Source organism: Rousettus aegyptiacus, unplaced genomic scaffold, assembly GCF_014176215.1.
Source record: "Rousettus aegyptiacus isolate mRouAeg1 unplaced genomic scaffold, mRouAeg1.p scaffold_m13_p_6, whole genome shotgun sequence".
NCBI lineage: Eukaryota > Metazoa > Chordata > Mammalia > Chiroptera > Pteropodidae > Rousettus > Rousettus aegyptiacus.
In genome coordinates this window covers 12,484,628-12,511,765 of record NW_023416309.1, presented here as the reverse complement: position 1 = coordinate 12,511,765, position 27,138 = coordinate 12,484,628, and the positions used below count along the sequence as shown (strand labels likewise).

Sequence of the window (27,138 nt, the reverse complement as noted above, 5' to 3'; positions counted from 1 at the left end):
AGCTAGTTAAAGGATGGAGTCTGAATGAAAACCTGAGTCCCATGTGTCTAAGGCTCCTGTTCTTCCTGCCACTCCGTTCCCACCCTGAGCTTGGTGGTAGGGATGGTGGTGTATGTTATGATCCCACGGGCTAGAGACATATTGCTACTTCTTAAGAGGGACAAAGCTCGATTAAGAGTGAGATAGGTCAGACCAATCACTTCTGTATGATGACCATTTCTGAGACAGGCCTGATGTATTGTCTGCCAGAGGGTTTCATTCTTGTCAGGCAATGACTGGTCTGATTGAAGTTTATGAAATGAATAGATGAGGTTGTTTAGGTGCCAAAAGAGAAGACTCAAAATCAAGTGACCTCAGAGATTCATTGTAAGAACACACTTGGAAACAAGAGATCTCCCGGGGATTGGGAACGTCTTCTAGGATATGCCATGATGCCAATGATCAGGCTAATGCAGGGTCTCGTTGGATGCAGGCTGCTCCTCAGGCCAGAGCTCTGGCTCTCTTGGGACAGGGAACTCAGCTCTTCTCTGCTTGGCCCCTGAGATTCCTGCTGCTACTAGCTGACTCCCCTTGCTTCTCCACGTGGAGATTTCTGCTGCCCACGACTCCTGCTTCCTGACCTCTCTGGGTGCCTCCCCACCCATCCTATGGCTTCCAACTCTGATTTCCACTCAGACTCTCCTCCAAGACAGAGGACCTCATTGGGTTGGCAATCTTACCCAGAAAAGAGCACCATCAATAGCAGCCTCTTACATCAGACTGCCCCACAGGCTTCTGGCCACCTGCGAGTCAGGGGATGTAACAGCTAAGACTGGGTTTGGTTGCAAGTAACAGAGACTTGAAAAATAGTGGCTTCAACACAATAGACATTTTTTTCTCTCTTGTGTTAAGGAAGTGTGGATGCAGAGGCAGTCCAGGCCTAGCAGGGAGCCCAGCCAATGCCATTCACACTCCAGGCAGCACCATGAAGAGGGGATCAAAGGACATACCCCTTCCCTTTTAGAGAGACTTATCAGAAGTTCCTCATAATTATATCTCATTGGCCAGAACATAGTCACTTGACCACACTTACCTACCAGAGGTTGGGAGACGTTCTACCATCAACGCACCAGGCTAACAACTGAGGTTGTGTTTTGTTTCATTTTGTTTTGTTTTGTTTTGTTTTGTTTTGTTTACAAAGTAGAAGCAGAAAGAAGAGTATTGGGAGCAAGTAGAAGCCCATGCACAGGTGTCCATCCTGATGTAACCATCTGTGGCCAGGACAGCAGAGCCAAGACAGAGAATGTATGCCCCCAGGAATCATTCAGAACGGGGCGCCGGCATAAAGGGGGCCGTGTAGGGATGCTACAGAGTGCACATCTATGACTGTGAAGTATGATATAAGAGGAGCTAGAAGGTCCCTTCACCTCACCCCAAAGTTTCAATAGTCCTGACTGCAGATTCACCATTCAAGTGAAGCAGTGCCTTCTTCAGCACCCCCTTTAAAGCACGCACATGATCCTGGGGAAATTAAAGATCCTCAGTTCTTTATACTTGCATGTGTATTTTCTCAAATCTCTCTAGTCAGCAACCCTCCTGCCTAGTCACTACCAAAGTCAACAGCACTAAGCTGGAGCCTTGGGAAGCTCGAGAGCTAGTATGATGGGGTTCCAGTTGTAGGTCTCAGTAGGCCCAGAGGGTACGGTGGACCAAGCCAGAATACCTGCACATGGATGCAAAGGGGAAGGGTTTTGAGGGAGGGTACACACTGGGCTAATGGAAGGCTCCGAAGTAGCAGCTGGGGTGCAGGAAATCTCAGAGGAGAGGAGATTCTAGCAACTCCCAAGGGAAGAGGACCAGGCTGACAAGACATCAAATGGCTCAGGAAGCATGTATAAGGAGATTAATGCAGAAACCTGGGGAATGAACTGGGAAGACTGGAATGATCTGAAGACAGGAGAATAATGGGAGCTGGTTCCTCCTGCTGCGAGGGAGGGCAGTACCTGGGTAGGCAGGCATGGGTGGGACATTTGCCTTTGAGTTGTCCTCAGACCAGGGTCCTGACTGCAGACTCCATTAGAAAGCTGCTCTCCCAACCCCTGGTGTGGGAGAATATGGAGGAGGCAGCTGTCAAGGCCAGGCTGAAAGCTAGAGGCCAACAGACCTTCAGGGACCTCCTGGTGGCCAGGAAATCTTGTGCTGCTCAGTAGGAGTCTGTTGGTCTGGAAAGGAGAGCAGCTGGAGGTAGGACAGAGCTTGGGAGAGAGCTGAGGAAGGGGTCGTTCCCTTTCTGGCAGCTTCTCCACCTTACTCAGCTCAGGGCAGGGCTTTTAATCAGACCTGGCTTTGCCACTGTGCTGGTTATCTCTTTATATGGCACAAACTATCCTAAAATTTAGTGACTTAAAACGAGAGAATTTTCTTTTATGTCATGATTTTGTGGGTCCTTAGTTCAGGCAGGCTTGGTGGACTGTTCTTCTATTCCACATGGCATTAACAGAGGTCACTTGGTGGTATTTAGCTGGAAGATGTGCTGGTCTGGAGGATCCAAGAAGGGGTCACTCAAATGTCTTGTGCTTTGGCAGGGAGGCTGGAAAGCTGGACTCAGCTGAGACTGTCAACCAGTTTGCCTCTCTAGCATGGCGGTTTTGGGGTAGTCAGACTTCTTACACGATGGCTCAGGGCTCCCAAAGAGAATGTTCCAAGAGACCCAGGCAGAAGTTGCAAGGCATCTTATGACCCAGCTTCAGAAGTTCCAGAATGCCACTTCTGCTGAAAATTGTAATGGCAAGCGAGTCACTAAGACCGACCCAGAATGAAGGCTCAGGAAGTGCTTAAGAACATAGGCTTGCTGACTATGTTTGTAGTATGATTCTACCACTGCTAGCTAAATAACCCTGAGAAAGTTTACTTAAATTCTTTGAGCCTCAGTTTTCACATCCATAAAATAGAAATATTAATAATAGCATCTGCCTCTTACGGCTTACGAGAATCAAGAGATTGTTCATGACTTATAACAGTGCCTGCTGTTGAAACGCCTGCCTGCTCATGATCACCAATATCTGTAGTTTCCTTTTCTTTCTGGGCACCCTTGCTAGACTACATTTCCCAGCATCCCTTCACTCAGGTGTGACCATGTGACTGTGCGTTGGCCTATCGAACTAGAAGGAAGTGACATATCTGGCCTCTTATATCTCCTAATGCTTGCTCCACATACCCATCAACCTGTGTAGTGAGAGAGAAATAAAGTTTTGTTTGTCAGAGCCATTAAGCCTGTCATGACTAATACACTGGCACTTGATAAACTCAGTTAAAGTTAGCTATCTGACCTCTCTGCACCTGTGTCCTCATCTATATAATAGAGAGACAGGATTAAATGAAATAACGTATAATTTTACTTATGGGCTTAGCTTCTCTTTGATCACAGCTATTTCATCTAAACACTATAGACTGGGTTATCATTACCCTTTTCTTGAAGCAAAATTATCTGTAATAAAGCCTCTTGAAGATTTTGAAAGGATAATGTGAATTTGCAATACTTTAGGCCTGAAGCCAGTAATAATGGTATCATTTTATTTCAGAATACATCCTAAAATCCATTTGATGGTAGGTTTCAAAATGTACATATACAGATTAGGATGTTTCTAATTTTTAAAATAAGTCGATTTATTTTTTATTTTTAAAATTAGAAAATATTTTTTTAAATACAAAAAAAAAGATATAACAAACACCTACATTCCCACAACTCAATATGGTCAAATCTTAACATTTGGCTATATTTGATTTATGTTTTTCCTAAAGAAATAAAGCATCACAGATGAAACCTAAAAAAAGAAAAATAAATTATGTATCTAACGCACTTAGCATAGTGCCTGGCATTTGCAAAGCAGTCATTAATTGTCAGCAAACTTTTTAACTTTTATTTTGAAATAATTTTACAATTACAGAGAGTTATAAAGATAGTAGAGACATTCTTTGTATACCCATCACCCATCTTCCTCTAATGTTAACTTCTTACATAACCATGGCATATTTATCAAAGAAATTAAAATTGATTTAACGCTATCAACTAAACCAAAGACTTTTTTCAGATTTCACCAGTTTTTCTACTTAGGTCATTTTCTTGTTCCAGAATCCAATCCAGGATATCATGTTGCATCTAGGTCAACTAATTTTTAATCATACATTTAATTTATCCAACATACTGAGAGCACTACCAACTTTTAGTCCAAGACTGGGGGGTCTGAGTAGCAGATGATGCCAGGAGCTCCTGTACTATGTACCATGACAATAATCACAGCTCTCATTTTTGAAAGCTCACCACATGTTATACAAATTTTATATCCCCCGCTTAATCCTTACAAAAATCCTATATGTCGGCTATTATTAGTCCCACGTTACAGATGGGGAAACTGAGGTATGGAGAGATGAACTGAGGTCACACACCTGGAAGATTAACAGAAGTAGGATTTGAACCCAGGTCATCTGGCTCCAAAGTCCAAAGTCACGCTCCTAACGGTACCCCACTCCTTTCAGGAGGCTGCTCTAGAGAAGAGGGGGAGTAGATGCATCATCACAGAACTCTCAGGGCAAGTGTGGTGGGTAGGAAGGCTTCCTGGCAGAAGTACCCATCTGGAGCTCAACCTCTGTTTCCTTGGTGCTCTGAAAAATGTTTGGCTTTCCCACTGCCTGCCTTCTCAGGGCTTCCCTCCCTCTTTCCCCTGTAGCCCTAGATTCTGAGCCCGGCCCTCAGAGCCCCAAGAAGGTGGTGACCTGCTGAAACTCAAGCCCCAGGGTGTGGCTTTGTCTCGGCCCCTGGGCACCCCACGCCAGCCAGCCAGCAGAGGCAGGTGGCCCATACTCAGTAGACCTCGATGTTGATTTAGAGATTGGCTTCTAGAGCCACTATTTTGGGTCTCACTGATGGTACATGAGCAAGAAATATCAAAAAGGGCTGAATGGTCAGGCAGAGAGGGGATCTAAGAAAATCAAAGGTGGGCAGGTTGGGCTACTAGGTTGGGACTAGCTTTGCCTGCTCTGGAGAATTATAGGCCTCAACAACCTGAGGACAAACTGAGAGTAATTCTCCATCCTAGATTGTGGAGGGACCCTGCCTAGTCGGGCACAGCAGCAACAGCCCTTCTGCCATTTTCTGGCTTTGGAAAAGGCCCAGAGAGCACCTGAGGCAGCCAACAGCCAGCTGGGATTTGGGCCAACCAAGTGCTGCAGGGAGGACAGCAGAGGAGCTGACTGGGCAGCACCTGCCCTTTGAGCCCAGAGCCCAGACACAGGAGGCAACGTTCGGCCCTATTTCATGTTCTCTGAGCCTCAGTTTGTTCATCTGTAAAATGGAGATATTACTTCCTACATTGCAGAGAAGGCGGCATATGTTTATGCAGTTTATGAACTGCAGAAGGAATGAGTGGGGACTAAAACACAGCCTGCATTCAGCTCACTCGGCCGAGTGCCCTGACTTTGAGTTATGTCTCTGCTTGGGAGCACGGGACACACCTTTTCCTTCACCAAGTCCAGGGGTGCTTCTGCCTGAGAGGCTGGTTTGCGCAGAGAAGGCACCTTCTTTTGATTTGCACAAATGAAAAGCACTTGCCCTCTGGAAATAGACCAGGTGGCAGGAAAGGGCCAAAGTTCCTCAAGCCCCCAGGAAAGGGCAGAGCTGGCCCCCGGAGAGCCTTGGTGGGGAGTGAGGAAGGGGTTAAATGTGGCCTAAGGGGGCAAGACGAGCTGGGAAGAGAGTGTTAGGGTGACCAAATGATGAGATTCCTCATGCAGGTAGAGCTAGGAGGAGAGCAGCTACCCTCTGGGGTGGGCCTAGTCCTGAGGCTAGCTGGGGTCCACACCTCCTGGTGGCCTCTCTAGAGAGGGCGGAGTGGCAGTGGTGCCAACCTGTGGCTGCTGGTCCACGAACCACAGAGCTGTGCCTGATGCAGGGTCATAACCAGAGAGTTTGGGGGCCATGAGGATATTGAGCCCAGGAAAAGCGTGGTCAGAGACAGCCAGTTGGAAGAGAATGGCAAAGTACCAGGTGATTATAATTTGGAGTGCTGGGAATACCACAAGGGGTGGATGGACCTTTAGATAGCCCAAGGAGGAGCACTTCTCTCAGGTTGGGGGTGGGGGCGGAAGGCGTCTTAGAGAGGGCCTCCCAGAAAGGACATCTAAACTGAAACCTCAAGGAGGCCCCAGCAAAGAGTGTCAAGAGGGGTGCATTCAGGTGGTGCAGCCTGAAGCATACGCAGGTTACAGAGGCAAGAGAGAGTATTGCATGCTGAAAGCTGCAAGTGGATTTATTGTTTCTTAATGATGTGGTGTGTGTGAGAACAGAATTGAAGGAGAAAGGCTGGAGGTATAAGAAGTTCTCAGACAATGAAGCATCTTTAGACTTTTTCAAGATGTTTGTACTTTCGGATTGTAAGCAGGGGAGTGACATGATCAGATTTTTTAGTAAGATGTCTGTGTGGAGATTGTGGGTGCCAGGCTAGAGGCAGAGAGACTCTCAGTGGGCTGTTGCAAGAATCCAGGTGAGAGGTGAAGGTGGCTTGAACTTGAGTAGTCACAACAAAGATGAAGTTAGTGCGCAGATCCAAGTGGTATTTAAGAGATAGAATTGATAGGTCAATTGGATGAGAGGGACACCCATCACTGACTTGAGTAACGGTGCCTATCAGACTAGGAAGGGGAGTGAGGTCTGGGTGAGGGGGATGAAAAGTTCAACTTAAAGTTCAAGATCAGTATTCAAATGAAGGTAGCTAGTGGGATACGAAGGCTTTGAGCTCAGAAGAGAATTGCACCAGCCATAAGCGTTTGGGAGTCATTGGCCTAGAGAGGTAAACTGAGGCTGTGGGAGCAAGAGGATCCTCAGGAGTGTGGGGACACCGAGGGAGAGAAGAGGCAGAGGACAGAATCCTGAGAAACCTTGATGTTTATAGTTAAGCTGGAGGCGGCAAGGGCCAAATAGGAGCAGCCAGAGAGGCAGAAAGAAAGGCAGCCCATTTAATCCTCATAATACCTCATACCACTTACAGGTGAGGAAACTACAGGCTTTTATAGTGTTTGATTAGGGCACAAATGCTAAAAAAACTCAGAGTAAATGTTTTCCTCTATCATATAACTGCCCTTCGCTAGGATTTCTGGGGTATCTCCTCCCCAACCCTTATCTTCTTGTTTAATGCTTCTGTTTTTTAGGTGTCTGTAATTTTAGTCAGTCCTTTTGAAAGTAGAGTGTAACTTAAAAGTTACCAGATGCTACTTGTGTACGGAAAGTTTTGTTTGTCAGTTTTAGATAGGGTAGGCATGGAGAGGATGATGATGCCTCAAACCTTGGTCTTTTTTTTTCAGACGACCTAGTTCTTGGGTGATGGTGTGAGCATAAGATAAAGAAAAGGTCGGCTCATTCTCAGGACTGGTACCCCACTCCTCCCTCTTGCAGCCGAGGCTGGTGTCACTAATTCATCCTCACCTGCCCTCCTTCTTCATGAAGCCTTGACAGGGACTCAGACTCTTAGGCTGTCATCTTGCTGCATCAGAGCTGGCAAGCCTTCTAGAACCTTGTGCCATCCCTGGAGTAAGCCACCACCCCCACAAATTACCAGAATGTCTCCTGTCTTTATTGCGACGAACCTTTTATTATAGAGACAGACTGAACTCTCTTTTGCATAAAGAATCTCTGGATTGGGTCAGGAAAATTCACCTGCTAAAGGTTACCACCCAGCTCTCCCTGCCTCTGCCTCAGCTAAGCCCCCACTTACTATGTACATCTCAAGGTCACTGGAAACAGCAGAGGCTGCTGTTCCCAAGGCCAGGCTGGTTGGGTCGGGCCATGCTGGCTGGAGGGTCAGGGCTTCTGGCTGCCCACCAGCTCAGAGCCGCCCTGTCTCCTGCCCCAGTCGGTTGTCCAGAACCTGGAGCTGCCGGAGGAAGCCTGCGTTGGGGCAGATATCACGGTGGGCCTGCACCGTCTGGATGGCCTCCACCAGCGTCATGTTCTCGTAGATCATGAGGAAGGCAAGGACAACTGTGGCAGAGCGGCTCACCCCCATGGCACAGTGTACCAGCACGCGGCCTGTGGGAAGACCCAACCTAGCATCAGCTACCTGCCCTCATACCACCCGCCCTTTTGAGAATCACAAATCCTTCTGGCCATCCTTCAGTGTACCTATTCCAGCATCCTGACTCAGTTTTCACTGTCAGATGAAGCAACTGGGACCCAGAGACAGAAAGGACCTGGCTCATGGTCACACAGCAAGTGAGCGGCAGAGCTAAGGTTAGCAGCCGGGATTCCCTTCTGTTTGTTCAAGGTGCTTCCTCTGGCAACTCTGGTGGGTTAGTGAAGGGTTGGTGGGGGGTAGTACTCCTGGAGACTCCTGGGGTTTTGGCAGATTACAGGGAGTGTCCATCTCCTTCTCCTTCCCCCCAATTCTACCTTCTCTCCTGCCACCCTATGCCAAGCCTGCTCAAGAGCCTTGGCTAGGTCCTGTACAACACCCGTCTCTTACTGACAGATACTGATGACCACACTGGACCTTAGTTATGCCTGTGACTATTGGTTTCTGGGGTGCCCCCAAAGGGGATGCTCACCAAATGGTAGAAACTGTTTGTCCCATAGGGTGGGAGGGTTGCTGGGGAGGTTTGTGGCCCAGGACACTCCATCTATCAGTGCTACTGCAAAAGCGGAGAGCCCCAGGCCCCACTCCCACCTTTGCCTTCACCCCAGTCTTTTCCCCAGGAGCTCACCTTGGGGAACACTGAGGGCAGTTCGGATGTATCGAGCAACGGGAAGAAAGTAGACACTGAGGTCGAAGAAGGGGTTGTCATCCGCCTCTATGCCATAGTACTCCAAGGGCAATCCGTGGTAAAACTTGGCACCTGTGTCCACCTGAAACTTGCCCGCAGCGACATTCACAACATGGGTGATGCCCAGCTGAATCAGCTTGCTCTTGTCCCGGGCTGCGTACCTGCAGAGAGGGCACAGGGGGAGTTGGGAGGTGGGGGTAGATCTCGCTGGGTCAGCTCTGGTTGGGCTGGAACTTGCCCCCTTCCCTCCTCTGCCACCTCCCTCCAAGGGTAGAGTTTGGAACCAGCGAACTGGCCTGGGTTAGAGTTCAAGACTTCCTTTCACTCAGGCTGACTTTTCTGAAGAATAGTTTGACCACATGTATCAAAAGCCTTAGAAATGTACACATACTTTGCCCAGCAAGTCTCCTTGTAGGAACTTAATTAAGAAAGAATCCAAACTGTGTTCACAGACATGTAAACTGGATCTAATGATATTTAAGATGGTGAAAAACCAGGGGGATCACTAAATATCCTGTAATAGGTAAATGAAGTACTATGCAACCACTAAGATATAGTAAATAGGTAAACAAGGAAAGGCGTCGGTGTATATTGAGAAATATGCAGAATACAAAACTGAAAAATGCAGAATACAAAACAAAAGTTGTTTAAGAATGTTTTAAAAATATGTAGTACGACTCCATTTAAAAAGCCTTCTACATAAAGCACATTATAAAATGGGACTATAAAAAAATGTGAAAAAGCATGTATGTATGTATGTATGTATGTATGTATGTGTGTATGTATTTTTTAAAGTCAATGAGGGTTTTATTACTGGTTATCTGTAGGGGGATAGCATATTTGCCATATTGTTAACAAGATACTGGTCTATATTTCCTAAATAGTAAGGAAAATTTCTAAAATCCACATCTATTGGTCTGTACGTTATAAATTCTACGAAAACCTTTAGGGAAAATGACTCACAGTCCCACCCTGTACATATACTCCCTCGAGAAACTCATGTGTGTTCCCAGGACACATGTACTAGAATGTTTCTAGGATCGCTGTTCATAATAGCCTCAAAGTGGAAACAACTCAAATGTCTATATGAATGGATAAACAATAGAATGGATAAACTATGGTGTGTTGTACAGTTGAATAGTATACAGCAATGAAAATTTTGAGCAAATCATGCCAGGCACAAAACACACACTATGATTCCATTTATATAACTTTAAAAGACAGACAAAATGAATCGTTAGGTACTTAAGTGGTAAAACTATAAAGAAAAACAAGAAAATAATTCTTTCAACACTTAGTGGTTATCTACAAGGAAAAGAGTTACAATGAAAAGGGTTCAGTGGTGGCTTCTGGGGCACAAGACATGTTTTATTTCTTGACCTGGGTGGTAAAACTGTTAATATAAGCTCTATGCACTTTTCTTATGTGTGTTCTACTTCCATGATTAAAAGAATAATATAAAAGGGGAGAAACATGTACAAAGTGATCGTGGGAGGTGAGCAGGGGCCGCCTGTGCCCTGTCCCCCAGCAGCTCCCCTTCTGTTCCCTCCACCCTCCTACGTGGGCTGTACTTACGCATCGCCCAGGAAGAGGTTGGGCCAGACCTCGTTGATGTGGCTCAGCGTGGCGGCCCGTCGGACCCACAGCAAGCGCTGCAGCGAGGACAGTGTGGGCGGCTGGTAGGGGGCCCCTCGGACTGCCCCATGGATCTTGGGCCTTCGGAGGTCCTGCTTCTGCAACGAGTCCATCCTGCAACACAGTGGATACCACGGTGGTTGGAGGCAGGCTCCCCAAAGGTGGTTCCGGCTGACCCAGAAGCCCAGGAGCAATGCCGAGCCCAGGCGTCCCTGGGGCAATAAGGGAAGGGCCTCAGCTAGTTTGCATGAGGTTATTAACCAGGTCAGCTGAGGCTGAGGCCTAGACCCTTTCCTAAGGAACAAGGGAATCAACCACTCCTCACCGCCGTGGGCTTGAGAAGCCCTCTCTCCTGCCCTCTCCAGAGGCCCCTGAGGTCGGAAACTTTGGCCAAGGGGTCCTTGGAGTTTTCTGTTTGTGGCGACAGTCAGTGCAGACCTCACTCCTTAAGTTGTGGGTCACTTGAGACTTTGTAGGAATGGAGAGACCTCAGATGACTGTGGCTCTCAATGATTCAGGCCACTCATCTCAAGCCCCCTTCTCTGCTCCTTCCAGGTCTGGTCCTCAGGTCCCCACCCCCTCCCAGTTCCAGGTGCTTGGAGAGCAGAACCTATCTGTGAAGTGAAGGGCCTGGACTATGAACATTCATTAGCATTTCCGTAGTGGGTGAGCTGATGCCTCATGTGGTAGGTCCCTATTTTACATAGGAGAAAGCTGAAGCTCAGAAACAATTTTTTTTAAGTGATGCCCAAAGCCATATGGCCGATGGGTAGCAAGGCTGCAGTTTCAATCTAGTTTTGTGATCCTGCATTTCTGTCCCCAGGCCTTCCAGTTTCCATCTTTGGGGGCTCCAGAGAGTGGTCATTAACCCATTCATCTTTACAGGGGAGCCTGGTGTTGCTGTTTCACATCTACCTATAGATCCTGGGAATTTCCTCCTTACCCCCACGACTCAGGCAAGCGCTGCAGGTCAGGCCTCGACCAGGTGGGGCGGTTTGCCTCAGGAAGCAGCTGGCTGGCGGAGTCCGGGACCCTGCAGAGCTGGGACGTCGTTGGCACCAGAACACGAGTCTGCTGCCGTGCTGGGAATGAGTTCCTGTCTTGACTAACTGTCCCTGGCCCCCTCAACCAGTGACTGGGGAAGGTACAAACTGGGAAAAACATCTTTCCTCTTTGGTAGGCGGTGCCAGAACTGGAAAGAGAAACAGGCACCCAGGAGGCCACTGGCTTGGCCAAGCTCACCCAGTGGGCAGCTGGTAGACAGGGTGGAAATGAAGACCCAGCTTTCCCCTTCATCCTCCACTATGACCTCTCAGGGCAGGCTGAGTAGCCTGCCACCTACCTAGGACATGATCTGGGACCTAAAGTGGGGGAGTGGGTGTAGGGACAGGACTTAGCACGGGAGCGGACAGGGCCAGGAGCAGGTTCCGCCCAGAACACAAACACTGTGAAGCGGCTAGAATTCCAGGTCCTCCCCTTGGAGCCGGTGGGGGTGGGGCCTGAGAGCAGACCTAGGCCACCAAGGAGGGAAGCACAGTTCTTCCAGGCCCCTCGCTGCTTGGCATCTCTTTGGGATTAAAGGCTCTTGGGCCTGGAACTCCCTACTGAAGTGAGAAGCTACTCGAAGTAGTGGGAAGAGAACTTTAGAGGGAAGGAGGAAAGCCTGGCCACCATCCTTTCTGTGGCCTCAAGCAAGTCTTTGCTCCTGTGCTGGCCGCATTCCTCACATTAAAGATCCTGGCCTTTCCTGACTGAGGCGTCTCTAGAAGTCTAATCTAAAAATGAGAGAGTGGCTGGGTATGCAGCAACTATGAGTTAGAGAGTGATATAGAGTGTTGGAGTTGGGTAATCCCTGAGGCCCCAGGTTGTCCAAAAGCCACACTGGTCTGGAGCCATCAGCTGGGGCTGCTTGAGCCCCAGCTGGGCCAGACTTTGCAAAGCCTGGCAGGACTGAGTTTGCCATAGGGTAAGGCTGCCCCCTGGTGGCCATTGGGTGTCTTGCAGCCCAGCTCTGCCTGGGAACAGGCAGCCAGGTTCTAGTTGAGCCAGCTGGACCTTGCTCCTCCTGGAAGCTCCTGGGCAGAGGAGGTGATGGCAGAGGGGTCAGGCCACAGCCCCCACCTCAGCCTCCCAGGAGACCCAGGCCCAGGTCTGGAGAATGCGGCTTTTCCCTTGGACTAAGGGACCCTTTCCCTTGGACTTAGGTGTACTGCTTTCAGGTCCCATCTAGGGCCTCACTCCTGATGCTCATAGATGCACCCCCTACCTGCCTGCTTCATTCCACTGATGGCCCAGCCTACCTTGCCAGCCTGTGTCAGGCCCAGCACCCTACCCAGTGACTCATCCTTCAAGTTTCAGGCACACCCAAGAAAGGGGAGTTACTGGTTACAGCAGTAACCCAGGTCTGCTGGCCCCAAACCTGGCTCACAAGGACACTGCCTGACAGTTCCTCCCACATCTCTGCCCCCAGAGAATGAGGCAGGGCCCAACCTCCAGCAGGGACAGGGCTGGACTGCTTCTTCTCCCCCAACTCACTCTAGCCCTCATTCTGCCCCTTTCCCGTGTCTCCCGCTAAGCTGAAAAGCTGCCTCTGTTGTCAGCAGTTTTCCTGCTCTTATGTTGCAGCTGTTTGCAAGTTCAGACAGTTGTTTTCTGTCTGTGTGTCTCTGCTCCTTCTACATTGCTCTGCTGGCTTCCTCTGTCTCCCACCTCTCACAGGAGCTCATGCTGCTCCACAGCCTACGTACTGGTGGCCTTGGGCCAAGGCACAGGCCTTCTCAGGGCGGAGGGGCAGCTGTTTGCCATCCACCTCCTTAGTTGCAGCTCCAGGAGATGTTCCCCTTGACCTTCCCTCCGACCCACTCTCTTTGCCTCTTCCAACCCCCCAGGCAGAACAGATGGGACTGTGGCCACAAAAGAGGTGGGACCCAAGATCTCAGGGCAGGACAAGTGAAGAGTCTGGTGAAAGAAGCCTCGCCTCGAGGAGGGTGGCAGGCTAGCTGCCAACAGTGAGATGCCAGTGGGTCTGTGCACTCAGTGTTCCTGCCTTAGAGGAGGGCAGACCTGGGCAGGGTTCTTAAGTCTGGTGCTTGTATCTGTGTGGGCTTCTCTGAGCCCCATGCTGTGAGAGTCCCAAGAGATAATAAAAATAGGGCACTTCCCACAGGGTCTGCCTCATGGTAGATGCCCGATAAATGGTGGGTCTTACTATTACTGTCACTACTATTATTACTCTTCCCCTTTCAAGCCTCAGCCATATCCTGGATAGAAGGTAACTTCCCCACAGGACAGCGAAGCTTGTTCTTTATTTCTGTGTTTCCTGATGTTTCTTTCACTGTCTAATGATGATTATTATATTCACCACTAACTAAAAATGTGCTATGTTCCAGACAGAGCTAAGTGCTTACATTTTCACATTGAACCCTCATAGTATACTTATGAAGCAGGTAATATCCCCATTCTACAGATAAGGAAACTGAGGCTCAGAGGGATTAAGCAATATGCCCAAGGTCACACAGCAAATAAGCATGGGAGTCAGGATTCAAGCTCAGATCTTTGACTCTACTGTGCTTTGCCTGTGCCTCTATCTCTGACCTAGTCCATCCCCCCGTGTAACCCAATCCCCTCCCTGCCCCCACCACACACACACAGGCACAGGTGTCCTGGCCCTCATCAGCCTGCTCTGTACCCCTCCCCCCCAAAAAAATTGGGGCACTCACCCACCTGTGGGGGTTTCTGGCCCAGGCTGTGGTCTTCTCTGACGAATACTTCGTGCCGCTGATTTCCAGCTGCTTGTCTCTGCACACTTGATGCTGTTTCTATTTTTTGATTTGAGTTTAATTATAAAGCATGATGTGCTGCTCCTCTGTTGTGGCCTCCCCCTGCCATTCCCCAAGCCCAGCCAGGCACCTGACCGTCCTAGGAGGAGAGGCGGCCCAGCAGGGATTTGCCTGTGGTACATGTGTATGTGTATGTTGACTGTGGGGCAAGGAGAAGGAAGATCAAATAATCCATTTTTATAGCTCCCTTGGTGGTGTGGGAGCAGGAAGTTATAGCTGGAAGGATCTTCTACGGAGAAGGACAGAGAAAAATATAGCTAAAATCATACACACACTGGTGGCATCGCCAACATCAGAGCTCAGGCCCAGGGCCCTTTAGTTGGGAGCCGAGGATTAGAGGACTGGCCCAGGATTAAGAGCTAGAAGACTCCGGCCGAGGGAAGCATGGGAAGTCAGACAGACAAAGGTATAAGTGGGGTTCAGAGTGGGTCTTTAGACCAGCCCTGACCTGCAGTCAGAAGCTGTGTGTCCAGAAGCCACTCTGCCTTCCACCGAGCTCCTCCTTTTCCCAAAAGGCATTCCTGGACCAGGTCCCACTGTCCCTTGAGGCCAACGAGATGGTCTTTAAGATCCCTCCTAAGTTTAACCGTGATCAGTTAGGAACCTTAGATTTGAGCCTATTAAGAACCCTCCCTCTTCACGTACCCAAACTTCAATACTCTTCCCCACTCACACTCCCAGATAACGGATGCGCACAAAGACATATGCGTACCCACAGCCACTCACATGGGTCTCCGAAGTCTGAGCTTTAGGGAGTAGGGCTCAGCCCTTGCTGGAGCTCCCTGAGCCTTGGGGAGAGCTAGTAGAGGCAGCTGTGGCCAAGGGTTACATGAACACTTAGAATTCCCCCTCATTCTACTCCCATGTTCCACCCAGCCCCTCCAAGGGAAATTGGGGTCCCTAGCAAAGGACCGTTAAGGCTCGGCTGAGAGGGCAGCCCATTCCCACCTGTGGGGACTGCAGGTAGTGGCTGAGAGGGAATGCAGGCAGCCGGAGGAAGCGGATGGAGTAGCAGGCTCTAGGGCGGACTCCGCACTGGGCTCTTACCAACTTCTGGATATCCGCCTGGGCCACAGCCACCAGCAGGGCCAGTGCCAGCGTGGCAAAGTGGCAGAGCCCCATGGCAGGGAGTAAGGACCAGCTCTGGGGGAGAGATGAGCTCCATGTTACAGGCAGGTAAACCAAGGCCCAGATTCCGTGGGGCCACATCAGTAGGTCAGGGGTGAGAGCCGCCACCGAAACCTGTTTCTGTTCTGAACCCTCTGGGTAAGGTCAAGTGGGTATGGGTGCTGGGAGAGATGGAGAGGCAGGTTTGGGGCCCAGGGCTCATGGAGAGTGATGACCTCTTCCCACGGCCCCCTCATCGTTCAGAGTCCTCAGCCCCAGGGCTGCTGTTTAAGGCTGCACAGGGTGTGCACTGTACAACTCCTGGGACTCCAGTCTCACAGACAGTTTGGTGGATGGCACCCCTGGAAATTATGCAATGCTGTAGGCCAACTGACACACCCCCAAAGGCAGCCGCCTGATGGGAAAGATGCTGAGGTTGGAAGTCAAGGTATCTTAGAGCCCCAGGCCAAGGAAGCGGGGTGATTGGACATGATCAGAGGTCTGCTGCTCTGCCAGGTTCCTGAAATCTGCTTAGAGAGAAGACAGCAGGGTGGGAGCATGCCATTCCTGCCCTCCTCTTGGCTCCCCATACCCACAGAGCTCCCCACAATAGTTTCCCAACCAGCTCAGCCCCAGGCCTTATTCCAACCCCAGCTGTAACCCGAATTTTCTTCCATTACGCTCATCCCCAAACTCTAAACCTAGCCCTCTTTCCTGTCCTAATCCTCATCCTCAAGATGCTCATTCTCCTGACAGCATGTGAGAAGGGGTTGGTATTGCTAAGGTGCTCCCCTTGGTTGGGTTGGCTATGCATTCAGGCACCAAAACAGCTCCTCTGGGTGGAGGGTGGGGAAAGAGTCAGGCCATGCGCTGAGAAGCTCTTGGCAAAAGGAGAAAGCTGTTGCTCTTCCAACTTCCAGGAGAGCCTAGGCCCAATCCCACTGGGAATCCCTATGAACCAATGGGTGCTGTGGCACAGCCAAAGTCAAGGTTGAGGAGAGCTGAAGGAAGGAACAATATGTGAAGCAGGAGCTGGAGGAGGGGTCAGAGGAGTGGAGAGCAGCTCTGGAGAGCCCCCCCCCCCCCCGGGCAGATGGTCCCCGGGGAGGTGGGGGATGTGAATGTGAGGAAGGCGGGCTGTCGGGGCCAGACAGGCACAGACCCAGGCTGGATGTGGTGGGAGAAGAAGGGCAGTGGGCACTCTGCAGCTCCCTCACAATCCTGGTGCCTCCCCAGGAAGAGACGCTCCTGCCTCCTCCCAACTGAGCCAGAGGAAAACACAGGGCAATGGCCAAAGAAACTGAAGCAGGACCTCGGCAACCACTTGCGGGCTGGGAGCCTGAGAAGCAGTGTTGCCACTGGGGCAGCCCATCTTCTGCTGGGTAGCTGGGGGCATGGGCTTCCAGCAGGAGGGAAGTGGCTTGGGGAGAGGGGTTATTAGGAACCTGTTCCCCTCATGCTATTGTTCCAAATGCACTGAACATAGAACAAGAAGCTGGGGATAAATGGAAGCAGAAAGGAGTCTGAGTAGACTTCAGTATGTCCTTTGTGTCCTAAAGGGGTCACCAGAACCAGCGAGGAAGGGAGGTTAGAAAGGGTAGGTACTCTGTAGGTCTCTGAGATCAGATTGGGTTGGGGGCAGGTAGGGAGTGGGGTGCTGGGTCTAAGCAGAGGACTGATTGGCGTGATGGCAGAACTTTACATCAAGCAGGGCTGTGCAGGGTCATGGCTGGTGACAGGAACATCTCTTCTCTGTCCCCATGTGGAAAGGATGAGGCAGAGCTGACGTGAATTAACTAAGCTTGGAGAGACAGCTGCAGCCACTCTTTCCCTCAGGGCTGTAGCTGGGGTCCTGACCTGAGGGGAAGTATACAGAGGTATGGGAAAGTCCAAGACCATCCACGGGTGCTGCTGCCTTGCCGGAGTTTAGGTGTGCCGCCATAGTCTTACGGCTGAGGAGGAAGGGCAGCTGCAGGACTAAGTGTGAAGGCCTCACCTCTTCTAGTTTATGCTTTCCACCCCTTTCTTTTCCCTAGTCTTTTCATCCTCTGGGTGGGCTGGGAGAGAGAGAGGGTCTTACTAGAGGGTTCCCTTGGCCAGGCCCTATTAAGATCTTGGGTTGGTGAGGGGAGACCAGCAGGTTGAGGAGTAGGCCAGGTCCCCTTTGGCCCTCACTACCAGCCACACACAGCCTGGACAACCAACTTCTGACCTGGTCCCATCCCATGTCCCCTGCCAGCCCACACCTGACCTTTCACTTCTAGCCCTCCCTGGCTTCCTGCTCCATGTTCCCTGCCCAGCTCTCACCTGACCTCTCACTTTTAATTGCACCCAGCCTTGCCCCTCCTTGCCCCCTCACACCTGGCCCAGCCCTCACCTGGCTCCTCAGCTCCGGCCTGTGCCTCGCAGCTTCTGGTCCAGCTGGCAGAGCTGGTGGAGGAAGCCGCGGTTGGGGAAGACCCATCGGTGCTGCCTCACGGTGATCACTGCCTGCCGCAGGGACATCTGCTGGTGCAGCATGAGGTAGGCCAGGACCAGTGTGGCGGAGCGGCTCACACCTACCACACAGTGCACCAGGACCTTGGCTGAGGAAGACATCCTGGTGAAAAACCCTTTCCTGCCAGCTGGCCCACCCAAGGACTGGGGTAGGGACCCAAGTTCCTTTCCCTGTTCTGCCTTGGGTGTAACAAACCCTGAACAAATCATTCAACCTTTATGGGCCTCCGTTTCCTGATCTGTCAACTACATAGACCAACACTGATTTTGCCTATCCTTGAAATAGGGTCCAAAGTCCTTAATGAGGCTGCTAAGACCCTCCATGAGCTGATCCTGCAGCCTCATCTTAGGCTGTACCACCCCAAGCCTCAGCTCTAGAAACATGGGATACCTTTCAGTTCCCCGAAGCTTTTGTGGTCTCTGGCCTCCAGCCTTAGCACGTGCTAGTCCAACTTCCTGTAAAACTTGTCCTCTGTTCTTGGTCTGACTAACATCTACTGCTCATTTGTCAGGGTGCAGCTGAGACATGGCTTCCTCGCACAGGCATTCCTGACCCCTCAAGGTATCGCTTGAATCACAGAGCAGCTGATCCTTTTTGCCTGTGGCCCAGTGAATACTGTTGTAGAAGGAAATCCCCCTACCTCCCTGATCCTCTGAATTGAGCCCCCTGTCCTGTGCTCCCATAACTCGCCACATTTGCCCACTCACGTAAGTACCACTCATAATACTTTACATTTTGACTGCTTTTCACCAAATATGTAATAAGTGCCATGAGGGCAGGCACCCTGCTCTATCTAAGTGTGAATTCTCAGTATCTAGCTCAATGCTTGGCACAGAGAAGATAATAAATAGCTGGTGAACGAATGGATGAAGAACAAATGGATATTAAGAAGTGCTACGAGCCACAGTCTTGTCTCTCCCATCGCACAGATGAGAAACTGAAGTCCAGAGAGAGCCACTGGCTTGCCAGGGTCAAGTAACAGCTCTCACCCAGAATGAACACAAAGTAGGGGCTCAGCTCCCCCCGGGTCCTTTGTTGTACCCTAGGTCTTAGAAGATTTTTCCATTTGAAAATATTTTGAGACAGAAACCAGACATCTAGGTACCACCAAACGGTGATTCCTCAAAGCTGAGGGATGCAGAGAAAGAACTGTTTTGCCGTTTGGGAGACCTGGCTTCCTAGGGCTGCTCCTCACTCGCAGCATGGCCTTGTATGCTAGGCCCCAGTTTCCCAATCTGTGAAGCAGCGTGGTTGGATAAATCACTGGAGCACAGAGCAGAGGATTTTTAAAAACCTGATGGCTTTTTAAAAACTCGGGATGGGAGGGCACTGATGTTTGAAGGGAAACTGGACATCCCCCAAGACTGAGCAGGATGGGATATGAGATCGGACCCCAAGTCCTACCCCCAGGTGTGCCGAGGGCACGGTGAATGAAGTCGGCGGCAGAGGAGAAGTAGGCACTGATGTCGAAATCAGGGAGGTCATGGGCTGGCACCCCCAGATAGCTCACACTGCTGCCGTAGAAGTCAGGGCCACCCTGACAGTAGAGGCCCCCATGGGCGGCGTTCAGCACGTGGGTGATGCCCAGCTTCCATAGCTCAAAGCGGTTATTTGCTGTGGCCCTGGGGAGGGGAAGAAGGGGGCTAGATGCTGGCTGGGCCAAAGGGTCCAGGAAGGAGGCTTTGTCAGTCCCCCTACTTCAAAGGGATGGAGCCATTAGGGTCCAAGGGAACTGGAAGGAACACAGCAAGCTTGAGCTGGGATCCATGGCTCACGACCCCACCCTCAGAGCTTTGTGGTGGGAGCGGTGCTAGTATAGGGAGTAATCTTTTCTTCCAGAGGTGATCTGCACCGCCCCCGCCCACCCACACCTCCCCTCCCCCCTCCCCTCCTCCTCCCCCACCCCCTCCCCTTCCCCTCCCCCACCCCTCCCCTTCCCCTCCCCCACCTCCTCCCCCTTCCCCTCCCCCCTCCCCTCCCACCCTGCGCCAGGACAGGAAGGAAAGTATTGCTTCACTCCTGGGACCTGGCTGCCTCTCCCTTCCTGCCCCATGTCTCCCCACATATTTCTGGACTTTCCTGGCCACTACTCATACTTACTTCTACTCTGCGAATGTTTAGAGGTGACACCTTTCCTGATTCACCTTTAGTCAGCCTTCCTCACCCACTCTGTGTCCAGAGGAAGGAGGCTGGGACCAGGAAGATACACTCTCTGGCTACTCCATTTCATACCCCAAATTACCATTCCCCAGACCTCTGCCGCCCAAACTCGCCAATTGTCTTGGCTGCGCCAGAAGACTCCAGGAACTTCTGGGAGCGCTCCTCTTTGAGGCAGGAAAAGTCCGCGCTCCCCCCTGGTGGCCATATCCAGTCACTGCACTCTTCCCTGTACACAGGGGTCCTGGACAAAGTCCCTTGCTTCGGCTGCTCAGAGCAAAACTATTTCTCCTTATCCCCCATCTCTGGTAAAGCGCCAAAGAGAACTGTCTTTCCTTGTTCCCACCCTCACACTCCCTCGGCCAGCTACCACTTACGCATCTCCTATGTAAAGGTTAGGCCAAACTTCATCCACCCGGTTGCAAGAAGAAATTTTCCCTGCCCTCAGGAGCTCCTCCAGTTCTAGGATGCTGGGGCAAGGTGTGGCTTCAATATCTCCCCTCACCTCCGGGAGGGAGGCCTCAGCCATGGGCCAGCCCACCCACCCCTCTATCTCTGCAGTCACTCCTCTCTGCCTCTCCAATGTCATTTCATCCTTCCCAGAGATTGGCAGGGACAGGTGGAACAGGAGGAAGTGACTCAGCAAGTCACGGGGGCCTCCAGAGAGAACAGGACATTTTCCTCCCCAAGTCACTTCCTTAACCCCAAACTCTGTGACCACATGGACTCGAGACATACCTCTATAAGTCACTTTACTGCTCCATCTCAGTTTCTTCATCTGTAAAGTAAGAATCATTTCACGCACCCTAAAGAATTGTGAGGATTAAATGAAACAAAGGATATTCTGTCTCTAACACATAGTAGTTGCTTAAGAAACATTTTTGAACAGGTTTAGAGCCCTAAGTAGGCTATTTGGTTCTGAGGACTGAGGTAGAGGTCCAAGGTAGAGAGGAGGTGGTTGGCTCCAAGGATGAATGATAGAAAAAGCTCTGCAGATTTGAGTGGGAACCATATGGCCGTTGAATGAATTTCTGGATTATAGAGCTAAGGGGAAGTTTCCTGAGTTGTAGAGTCAGAAACTGTGGAGAGATGGTGTGGAAGACCTCATCTAAAGGGTGCCCACAGGGTTCATGGGTGATAATCTGAACAATAGTTCTATAATGAAGATGGCTGATTTCTCAAAAAAGAAGTCTGAAATGGGCATGTATACTAAAAGGGGAGAAAGGAGATGAGTATTGCCCCAGGCTTTCTGAAGAGCCCGAAGGTAAAGCTTTCATCAGAAACATTTTTGAGTTGGGAAGAAGATTCCTCTAATTATAAGGGCTTTTGTCCCTAGAATAAAAAGGTCTCTATTTGTCCTACCAGAGCTAGTAATTGGCAAAAGAGGTGAGATGTCTTGCCCACTCTCAGATGACTTCACGAAGGCCCTGATGGGACTAGGAGGAGTATGAGCTACAGTAGGAAGCTTCTCAGCTGCCCCTGGCCTTGAGTTAGTTCGAGGCTAAAGTCCACACAAGAAAATCTCATGTAAGGGGTCTGCACTAATATCCACCCCAGAACTTGTCCCCACCTTCATCAGAGCTGCTGAAGTCTGCCTTGCACTGCTTGGGGAAGCAAGGCCCAGGCAGGGCTGGAGCCCAGATCACAGGTGGTTTTGGACTTGGTTTATGCCAATGCTAAGCATAGGTTGAGATTTCTTTAAGGGTGGGATAGTATAGTGGAGTGAGAAGAGCACAGGTTGAATGAAGTTAGGCAGATTCGTGTAGGAACACTGGCTTTGGCACATATTAACTGCCATACCTCTAGCAAGTTTCCTGGCTCTGTAGAGCTCACACGAGGATTAAGGGAACTATAAAAATGGCATGTGGCATAGCCATAACTGTCAGAATAAAGGGGAAATAAATGAAACAACAATCATTTTGAGTTGGATCCTGGATTGGAGTTGGAACTCTCTAAAGTAATTGGGGTAATTTCCTCCCGTACTCAAATCCCATTTACTAATCGCATAGGCCGCGCCCGTTATCAGTTTGCTTTGGGCCTGAGGCATGCGCTCTTCGGTTTTCTTGCTGCGGTTCTCCCGCTCCCATCCCGAGCTCCGCGTCTCTTCCGGTTGTGGCCCCGCCCCCGTCCGCAGGGCTCCGCCTCCCATCCGCGGGGCCCCGCCTCCCGAAGCAGTTCCGGTTCGGTTTCCGAGTGGCTGCGGGATCCGTGGAGCCGCGGCAGGAGCAATGCCAGCGCGCAGCCGTCATCGACCCCGCCTCCACTCTGGCTCCCCGCCTCGGGCTCCGCCCCCACTTCTCGAGGCGCTGCACTCCGGGGAGGCTCCGAGGGCCCCGGACTCCGACGGCGGCTCGGACGCCGACTCGGAAGTGGGTCCGGCGAGCCCGACTTGGACGGCGGAGGTGAGAGCGACCTGAGGCTGAGGGGAGGGGAGTTTGGGGGGCACCTGCAGCCAAGGGTGAGCGGGGTGTCAGGGTGGGCGCCGGGGGCTGCCGAGGACGGAGATCCGGAGGGGCCGCGGGAGACGGTTGAGCGAGCCGGGGGAGTCAGCTCTAGAATGGAATCCGAGGGAAATGGAGGTTGTTGAGCCGAGGGCCTGAGGGGAATGACAATGGCCAGAAGCGGAGAGGTCAATAGAGCCTGAGGGGCAAGACGGAGTGGTAGCCTGAGGGAGACGTGGCCTTGAAAAAACAAGCGCCTGGGGGTTTTTGAAAGCATGGTAGTGAGAAGATCGAAGAGGTCCCGCGGGAAGGTGGGACCGGAGGAAGAGATGCTTCTGGATTTGGCCGTAGCAACGAGTGATGAGAGAAGCAGGACCAAGGTCGATGTTACCGTGTGGTGAGAGAGAGGAAACCGATTTGGGACTGACGAGACAGTTGACCACAGTGGGGGTGGTGGTAATTAGGGGAAGGATTTAGGTTTGATTGGAAGCGGGGGGATCTATCGGGTGGGAGGCCGTCTGGCCCAAAGGGCCAGAAAATGAGAAATGGAGTCCAAAAAGAAAAGGAGCCCTAATTAGGGGATCTGATTAGGACTTTGACGTTTTCACAGGTGTCTTTGGAAGCATCGAAGATCACTCCGATAATATACTTGGATTATGAGGCTTTCTCTTTTGCAGACAGTGGGTCCTTTTAAAATCTGGGGTGGGAGGAGCGGTGTTAAACATTGATTTGCCCAAAAGATTGGGGGAAGTGTGAAAGGGAAGTGATGTTTGGAAAAGACAGTGAAAAGAGTGATTCCGAAAATAAAGATACCTTTGGATTTCTTCTAACAGTATACTTATTTTTTCTTTGCATTTCTTTTTTAAATTTAAGTTAATTTTAAATACCAGACAAGTTTAGAGCTTAAAAAATATTTAATACATTACCTCTAAATTTAAATAATTAGAAAAATGCACTCTTAGGTTTTACAGATATTAAGTAGTGATTGTTCTACTTTGACAGCTCGAGTTGATACAAATTTACCACGAAGTAAAAATATGCTCAATGCTGGTGTCTGGGTTGAAAGGATACATACAACTATTTGTAAAATCACTACAGTCCAGGAGCCTACCATATCTTCCTCTTACCCATAACTCATGAAAATTGTAAGAGTACTTTTGACAAGAATTGTAGGACCAATATTAGTGCAACTTTGTGCATATTGTATGAATATTTTTAAAAGAATGATCTAGAAAAATAATTGAGGATGCTTGTAGTTGGCAGTTAAGAGAACTGGAGTAGGAGGGCACACAGGTGCTTTTTATAGAAGACATAGTACTAAAACCATAATTGTGCAGAAAAATAATGATCGTAATATTTATAATCACTTTAATAGAAATTTTAATTTTCTTTTGTAATTGCTAAATTATAACATGGCTTCTTGAAATCTTTGACTTTAGCCACTTGTCTCATATGTTGTTTTACTTTTACAACTTCTTATCTGGTTGTAAATTTTGCGAAGTTTTTGACCATTTCAAAAAAAGTTTTCATCAAGCATTTCTCTAAGCAGGTATCTATTGTTTAATCTTCATGAGAGGATAATTTACTAATTGCTACAAGCTTTTAAGTTTATATATAGAGACTATATATGTCATATCATCAAGTGCTCAGTGGACTAGTAGTTAGCTCCTCAAAGGAGAGATGAATTCTTAGCTTTGTTTTTAGCTGTTGTAAAAAGATCAATTCCCTTTTCTTTAACTTAATACAAATGATCTTTAGTTGAAGAAGTTTGCATAGTATTTCTATTGTTTATTTATGTTTCAGTTTACCCTCACCAGACTGAGATTCTTTAGAGACCTTGTCTTCATACTTGGCTCTAAATAAAAAGTCTTGGCATATAAAATTTTTTTGCACTGAACTGCTGAAATACAAGAACTCTCTGTTAAGGTTACATCTTAATGTTACTGCAAAATTAAATTGTTAGATGCCATTGTACAATTAATATATTAGCATGCATAGTAGTTATTTTATTTTTGTTTCCCTTTAACAGTTTTCACAATCACTTAGTTGTAAAAAAAAAAAATTAGTTTTATGGTATAGCAGTGTCTCTAAGGCAAGAAAATCTATATTACTCTAGAAGAAACCATCATGACCGTGATGGCAGAACATGCAGACATATTTAGATGAATCAGTTTTGATTTCACTAGCACTCATTTCATTCTGCAAAGATTCTTATGTTGAACAACTACTTGTAAGCATTTTTATTTTGTTAATCACTAGAGCCTCAAAGCTTTTTCAAAGCTGCCATAGTTTTGCTGATTTAGAGACATTTTCACGATGTTTTGGAGAATTGATTTTTGAACATTGTTTTTGAGAAACTGTTGAATCACAGATGTTCTAATGACTATCATTACTATTTTGTCTTATAAGAATGACCATATTAGCTAGCTATTCTTTCAAAATTCTTATCTCTAGGCCTGAAGTAACATTTAGGGTGTTCCTAGCACAGCCATTAACATGAATGGAAATCTTCCTGTCTTCATTCTTTATATGGTGGTATATTTTTAGTGAAGTTTGAATTCATTTTTTTATTTTAAAACTTTTATATCTTTGGTTCTTTTGGTACATCAAACTGACTCATATGAGATATGAATACAAATCCACATTCTGCTAAATTACCAAGAAGCTCTTTTGCAAGATTGTGGTATTAGTAGAAAAACACATCATGAGCTAACCTTAACTCTTTAAATTGATATAGGTTACAGGGAGGGACTACACTATTGTGCCCAGATGAAATGCTTTACTTTTTACAGATATTGGGGGGAACTTAATGTTTTCCCACTTTTTTCTTAGGTATTTGTATTTGCTTACAAATAAAGTATTACTGATTTACATAATGCTGCATTTTGTGTTATTAAATTTTATTTGCATGTGGTTTTGGAAACTTGAAATCTAGGTTTTGGGTTTTTTTTCCTCTAATGGTATGATGTAACACATTGAGGGAAATAGTTGTACAAGAACAGAGCCACTTGACTAAACATAATCATGACAGTGATTCTTACTTTGGGGCTTGTGGTTCTCTTGGCTTTGAGAAATCAAGAAGTTAACTAAAATTAGGAAAGCATGAGCCAGGCACACTTGGAGAACACTTCAGTGTTTACTTGCTGCCTCTGGTTAAGTCGCCATCTGAATATGTGGCTGTGGATTTGTGACAGACCTGTGGTGTGAATATCCCTGCACCCTTTCCATACACACAGCACCATCATCAGTGGATTTTAAACTGAGTCTAGACTTCATACTTTCATGTTGAAAGCTCAGTTACTTCACCACACATTGGACCCTCTCAGTAATATAATCACTTCAATACAGAATGTAACATGAGTATTGGCTCTTGCTTAGGATGGCAGAAACTAGGAAAGCTTGGTTATAATAGTTTTATCATAGCACTTCATTATAAAAGGATGTTTTATGATATGTACCTCAAAAGAGTGTTGTGAAGGCAGTGATCTATATTTGCATTTATTTTAAATTTTAATCGGGGTTTTCATTAAGCTTTTGAATTATGGCAAAGGATGAGAGAGGTGGTAATGTGTCTATTATCTTGACCCTTTTTCTGTTCTCTCAAAATTCTTGACAGGAAATTCTAGTAGGAAGATAGAATGATACAGTTTAACTTACAGGAAGATACTAAATTAACACAAATTATGTTAATTTAGTATCTTCCTGTAAGTTAAACTGTATCATTGAGTTATTGGAAATGCCAGCAAATTGGTTTTAGTTTGGAACTTTGAGACAAAATTAAATTGATGTCTGTTTCATCAATATAATAGTAGCATGAAAGTCAAAGGCTGCCAAAACCATACATCGTTTTGAGTCCAAATGCAATATATTTTCACAGTATTATAATGGAGTTCGAAGTCTTAAGCCAGTTTCATGTTTTCCATTATGTTGATTTGATTAGGGGGTATAGCACATTTAAAAATTATTTTTACCAATCAATGTGTCAGACTGTTAGCCTTCCCAAATATTATTTTAGTGATTAGAATAAGAATTATAATTTTATATGCTTGACTTCTTTACTGGTGTGCCCTGGCATGCAGCCAGGTGAATCCCTTCCTCAAATTTATCACTAAATTTTGATCATTGTGTAAAGACTTTAACTATAACTCAGAATGTAAACTGGACAGTGTTGTTTATTAGATTCTTATTCATTGACTTAGAATGGTTCTAGAAGTTGTATAGAATTAAGTGCAACCTTGATGGTGGGAGTCTTAGTTTAAAGGCAAATTGGAGCCTGAAAAGTTTTATGCTCATTGGTATGCGATATAACTTTAAAAAAATACTAGTATGTTGAGTGCGTGGTCCTGGCAGGGGGGGGGAAAAAAGTCCCAGAATGGAGGTACAGAATGATGATGTAACTGAGGAGGCTATTTGATTTCTTCAAACATGCTCCCCCAAATTCTGCTCAGAAGTGGGACATGACAAAACAGTAGAAAATCACTGCTAGAAGTTTAAAAATGGATGGTACGAATTGAGTCTTGGAATCTGTTTTGTAATTATAGCAGATTTCATAGATATTTTAGAAACAATGCCCTGTGCTTACTAAGAAAAACTAATTTTTGATAAACGTCAAGAGAATAGTTTTTATTTGCTCTCTGAAAATATTTAATTTAAGATTAAAATTAAAAATGGA

At 48.2% G+C, this 27,138-nt stretch overlaps 2 protein-coding genes across 6 annotated transcripts in view; one reads left to right on the top strand and one right to left on the bottom strand.

The window, feature by feature from the left end:
• Nucleotides 1–7,600: 7,600 nt before the first annotated feature.
• On the bottom strand, nucleotides 7,601–20,615 carry DUSP13 (dual specificity phosphatase 13). Of its 5 annotated transcripts, XM_016160238.2 has the most exons (8): nucleotides 20,403–20,591; nucleotides 19,273–19,490; nucleotides 17,749–17,956; nucleotides 15,213–15,407; nucleotides 14,149–14,243; nucleotides 10,366–10,539; nucleotides 8,731–8,951; nucleotides 7,601–8,059 (listed from the first exon to the last, which is right to left on the bottom strand). In XM_016160238.2, the coding sequence occupies exons 3-8, from the start codon at nucleotides 17,833–17,835 to the stop codon at nucleotides 7,857–7,859; spliced, it is 975 nt and encodes a 324-aa protein (XP_016015724.2). In that variant the 5' UTR covers nucleotides 17,836–17,956; nucleotides 19,273–19,490; nucleotides 20,403–20,591; the 3' UTR covers nucleotides 7,601–7,856. The 5 variants fall into 5 exon arrangements, with proteins under 5 accessions (XP_016015724.2, XP_016015726.2, XP_016015725.2 ...); XM_016160240.2 differs by lacking the exon at nucleotides 17,749–17,956 and having other exon boundaries at nucleotides 19,273–19,565; nucleotides 20,403–20,615; XM_016160239.2 differs by lacking the exon at nucleotides 17,749–17,956 and having other exon boundaries at nucleotides 20,403–20,607.
• A 1,688-nt stretch (nucleotides 20,616–22,303) lies between these two features.
• SAMD8 (sterile alpha motif domain containing 8) overlaps nucleotides 22,304–27,138 on the top strand; it is a 51,774-nt gene continuing 46,939 nt past the window's right edge. Inside the window, exon 1 of the mRNA XM_016160246.2 lies at nucleotides 22,304–22,427. The gene's annotated coding sequence lies outside the window, so the exon portion shown is untranslated. The remainder of the gene's footprint in view (nucleotides 22,428–27,138) is intronic.

Excerpts from the sequence above, each read along its gene's own strand:
- DUSP13 (XM_016160238.2), bottom strand. The coding sequence starts at position 17,835 with ATGGGTCTTCCCCAACCGCGGCTTCCTCCACCAGCTCTGCCAGCTGGA. Across the intron at positions 15,408-17,748 it reads GGCCGGAGCTGAGGAGCCAG|AGCTGGTCCTTACTCCCTGC; the intron begins GTGAGGGCTGGG and ends TCTCTCCCCCAG. Across the intron at positions 8,952-10,365 it reads AACCTCTTCCTGGGCGATGC|GTACGCAGCCCGGGACAAGA; the intron begins GTAAGTACAGCC and ends CCCTCTCTGCAG.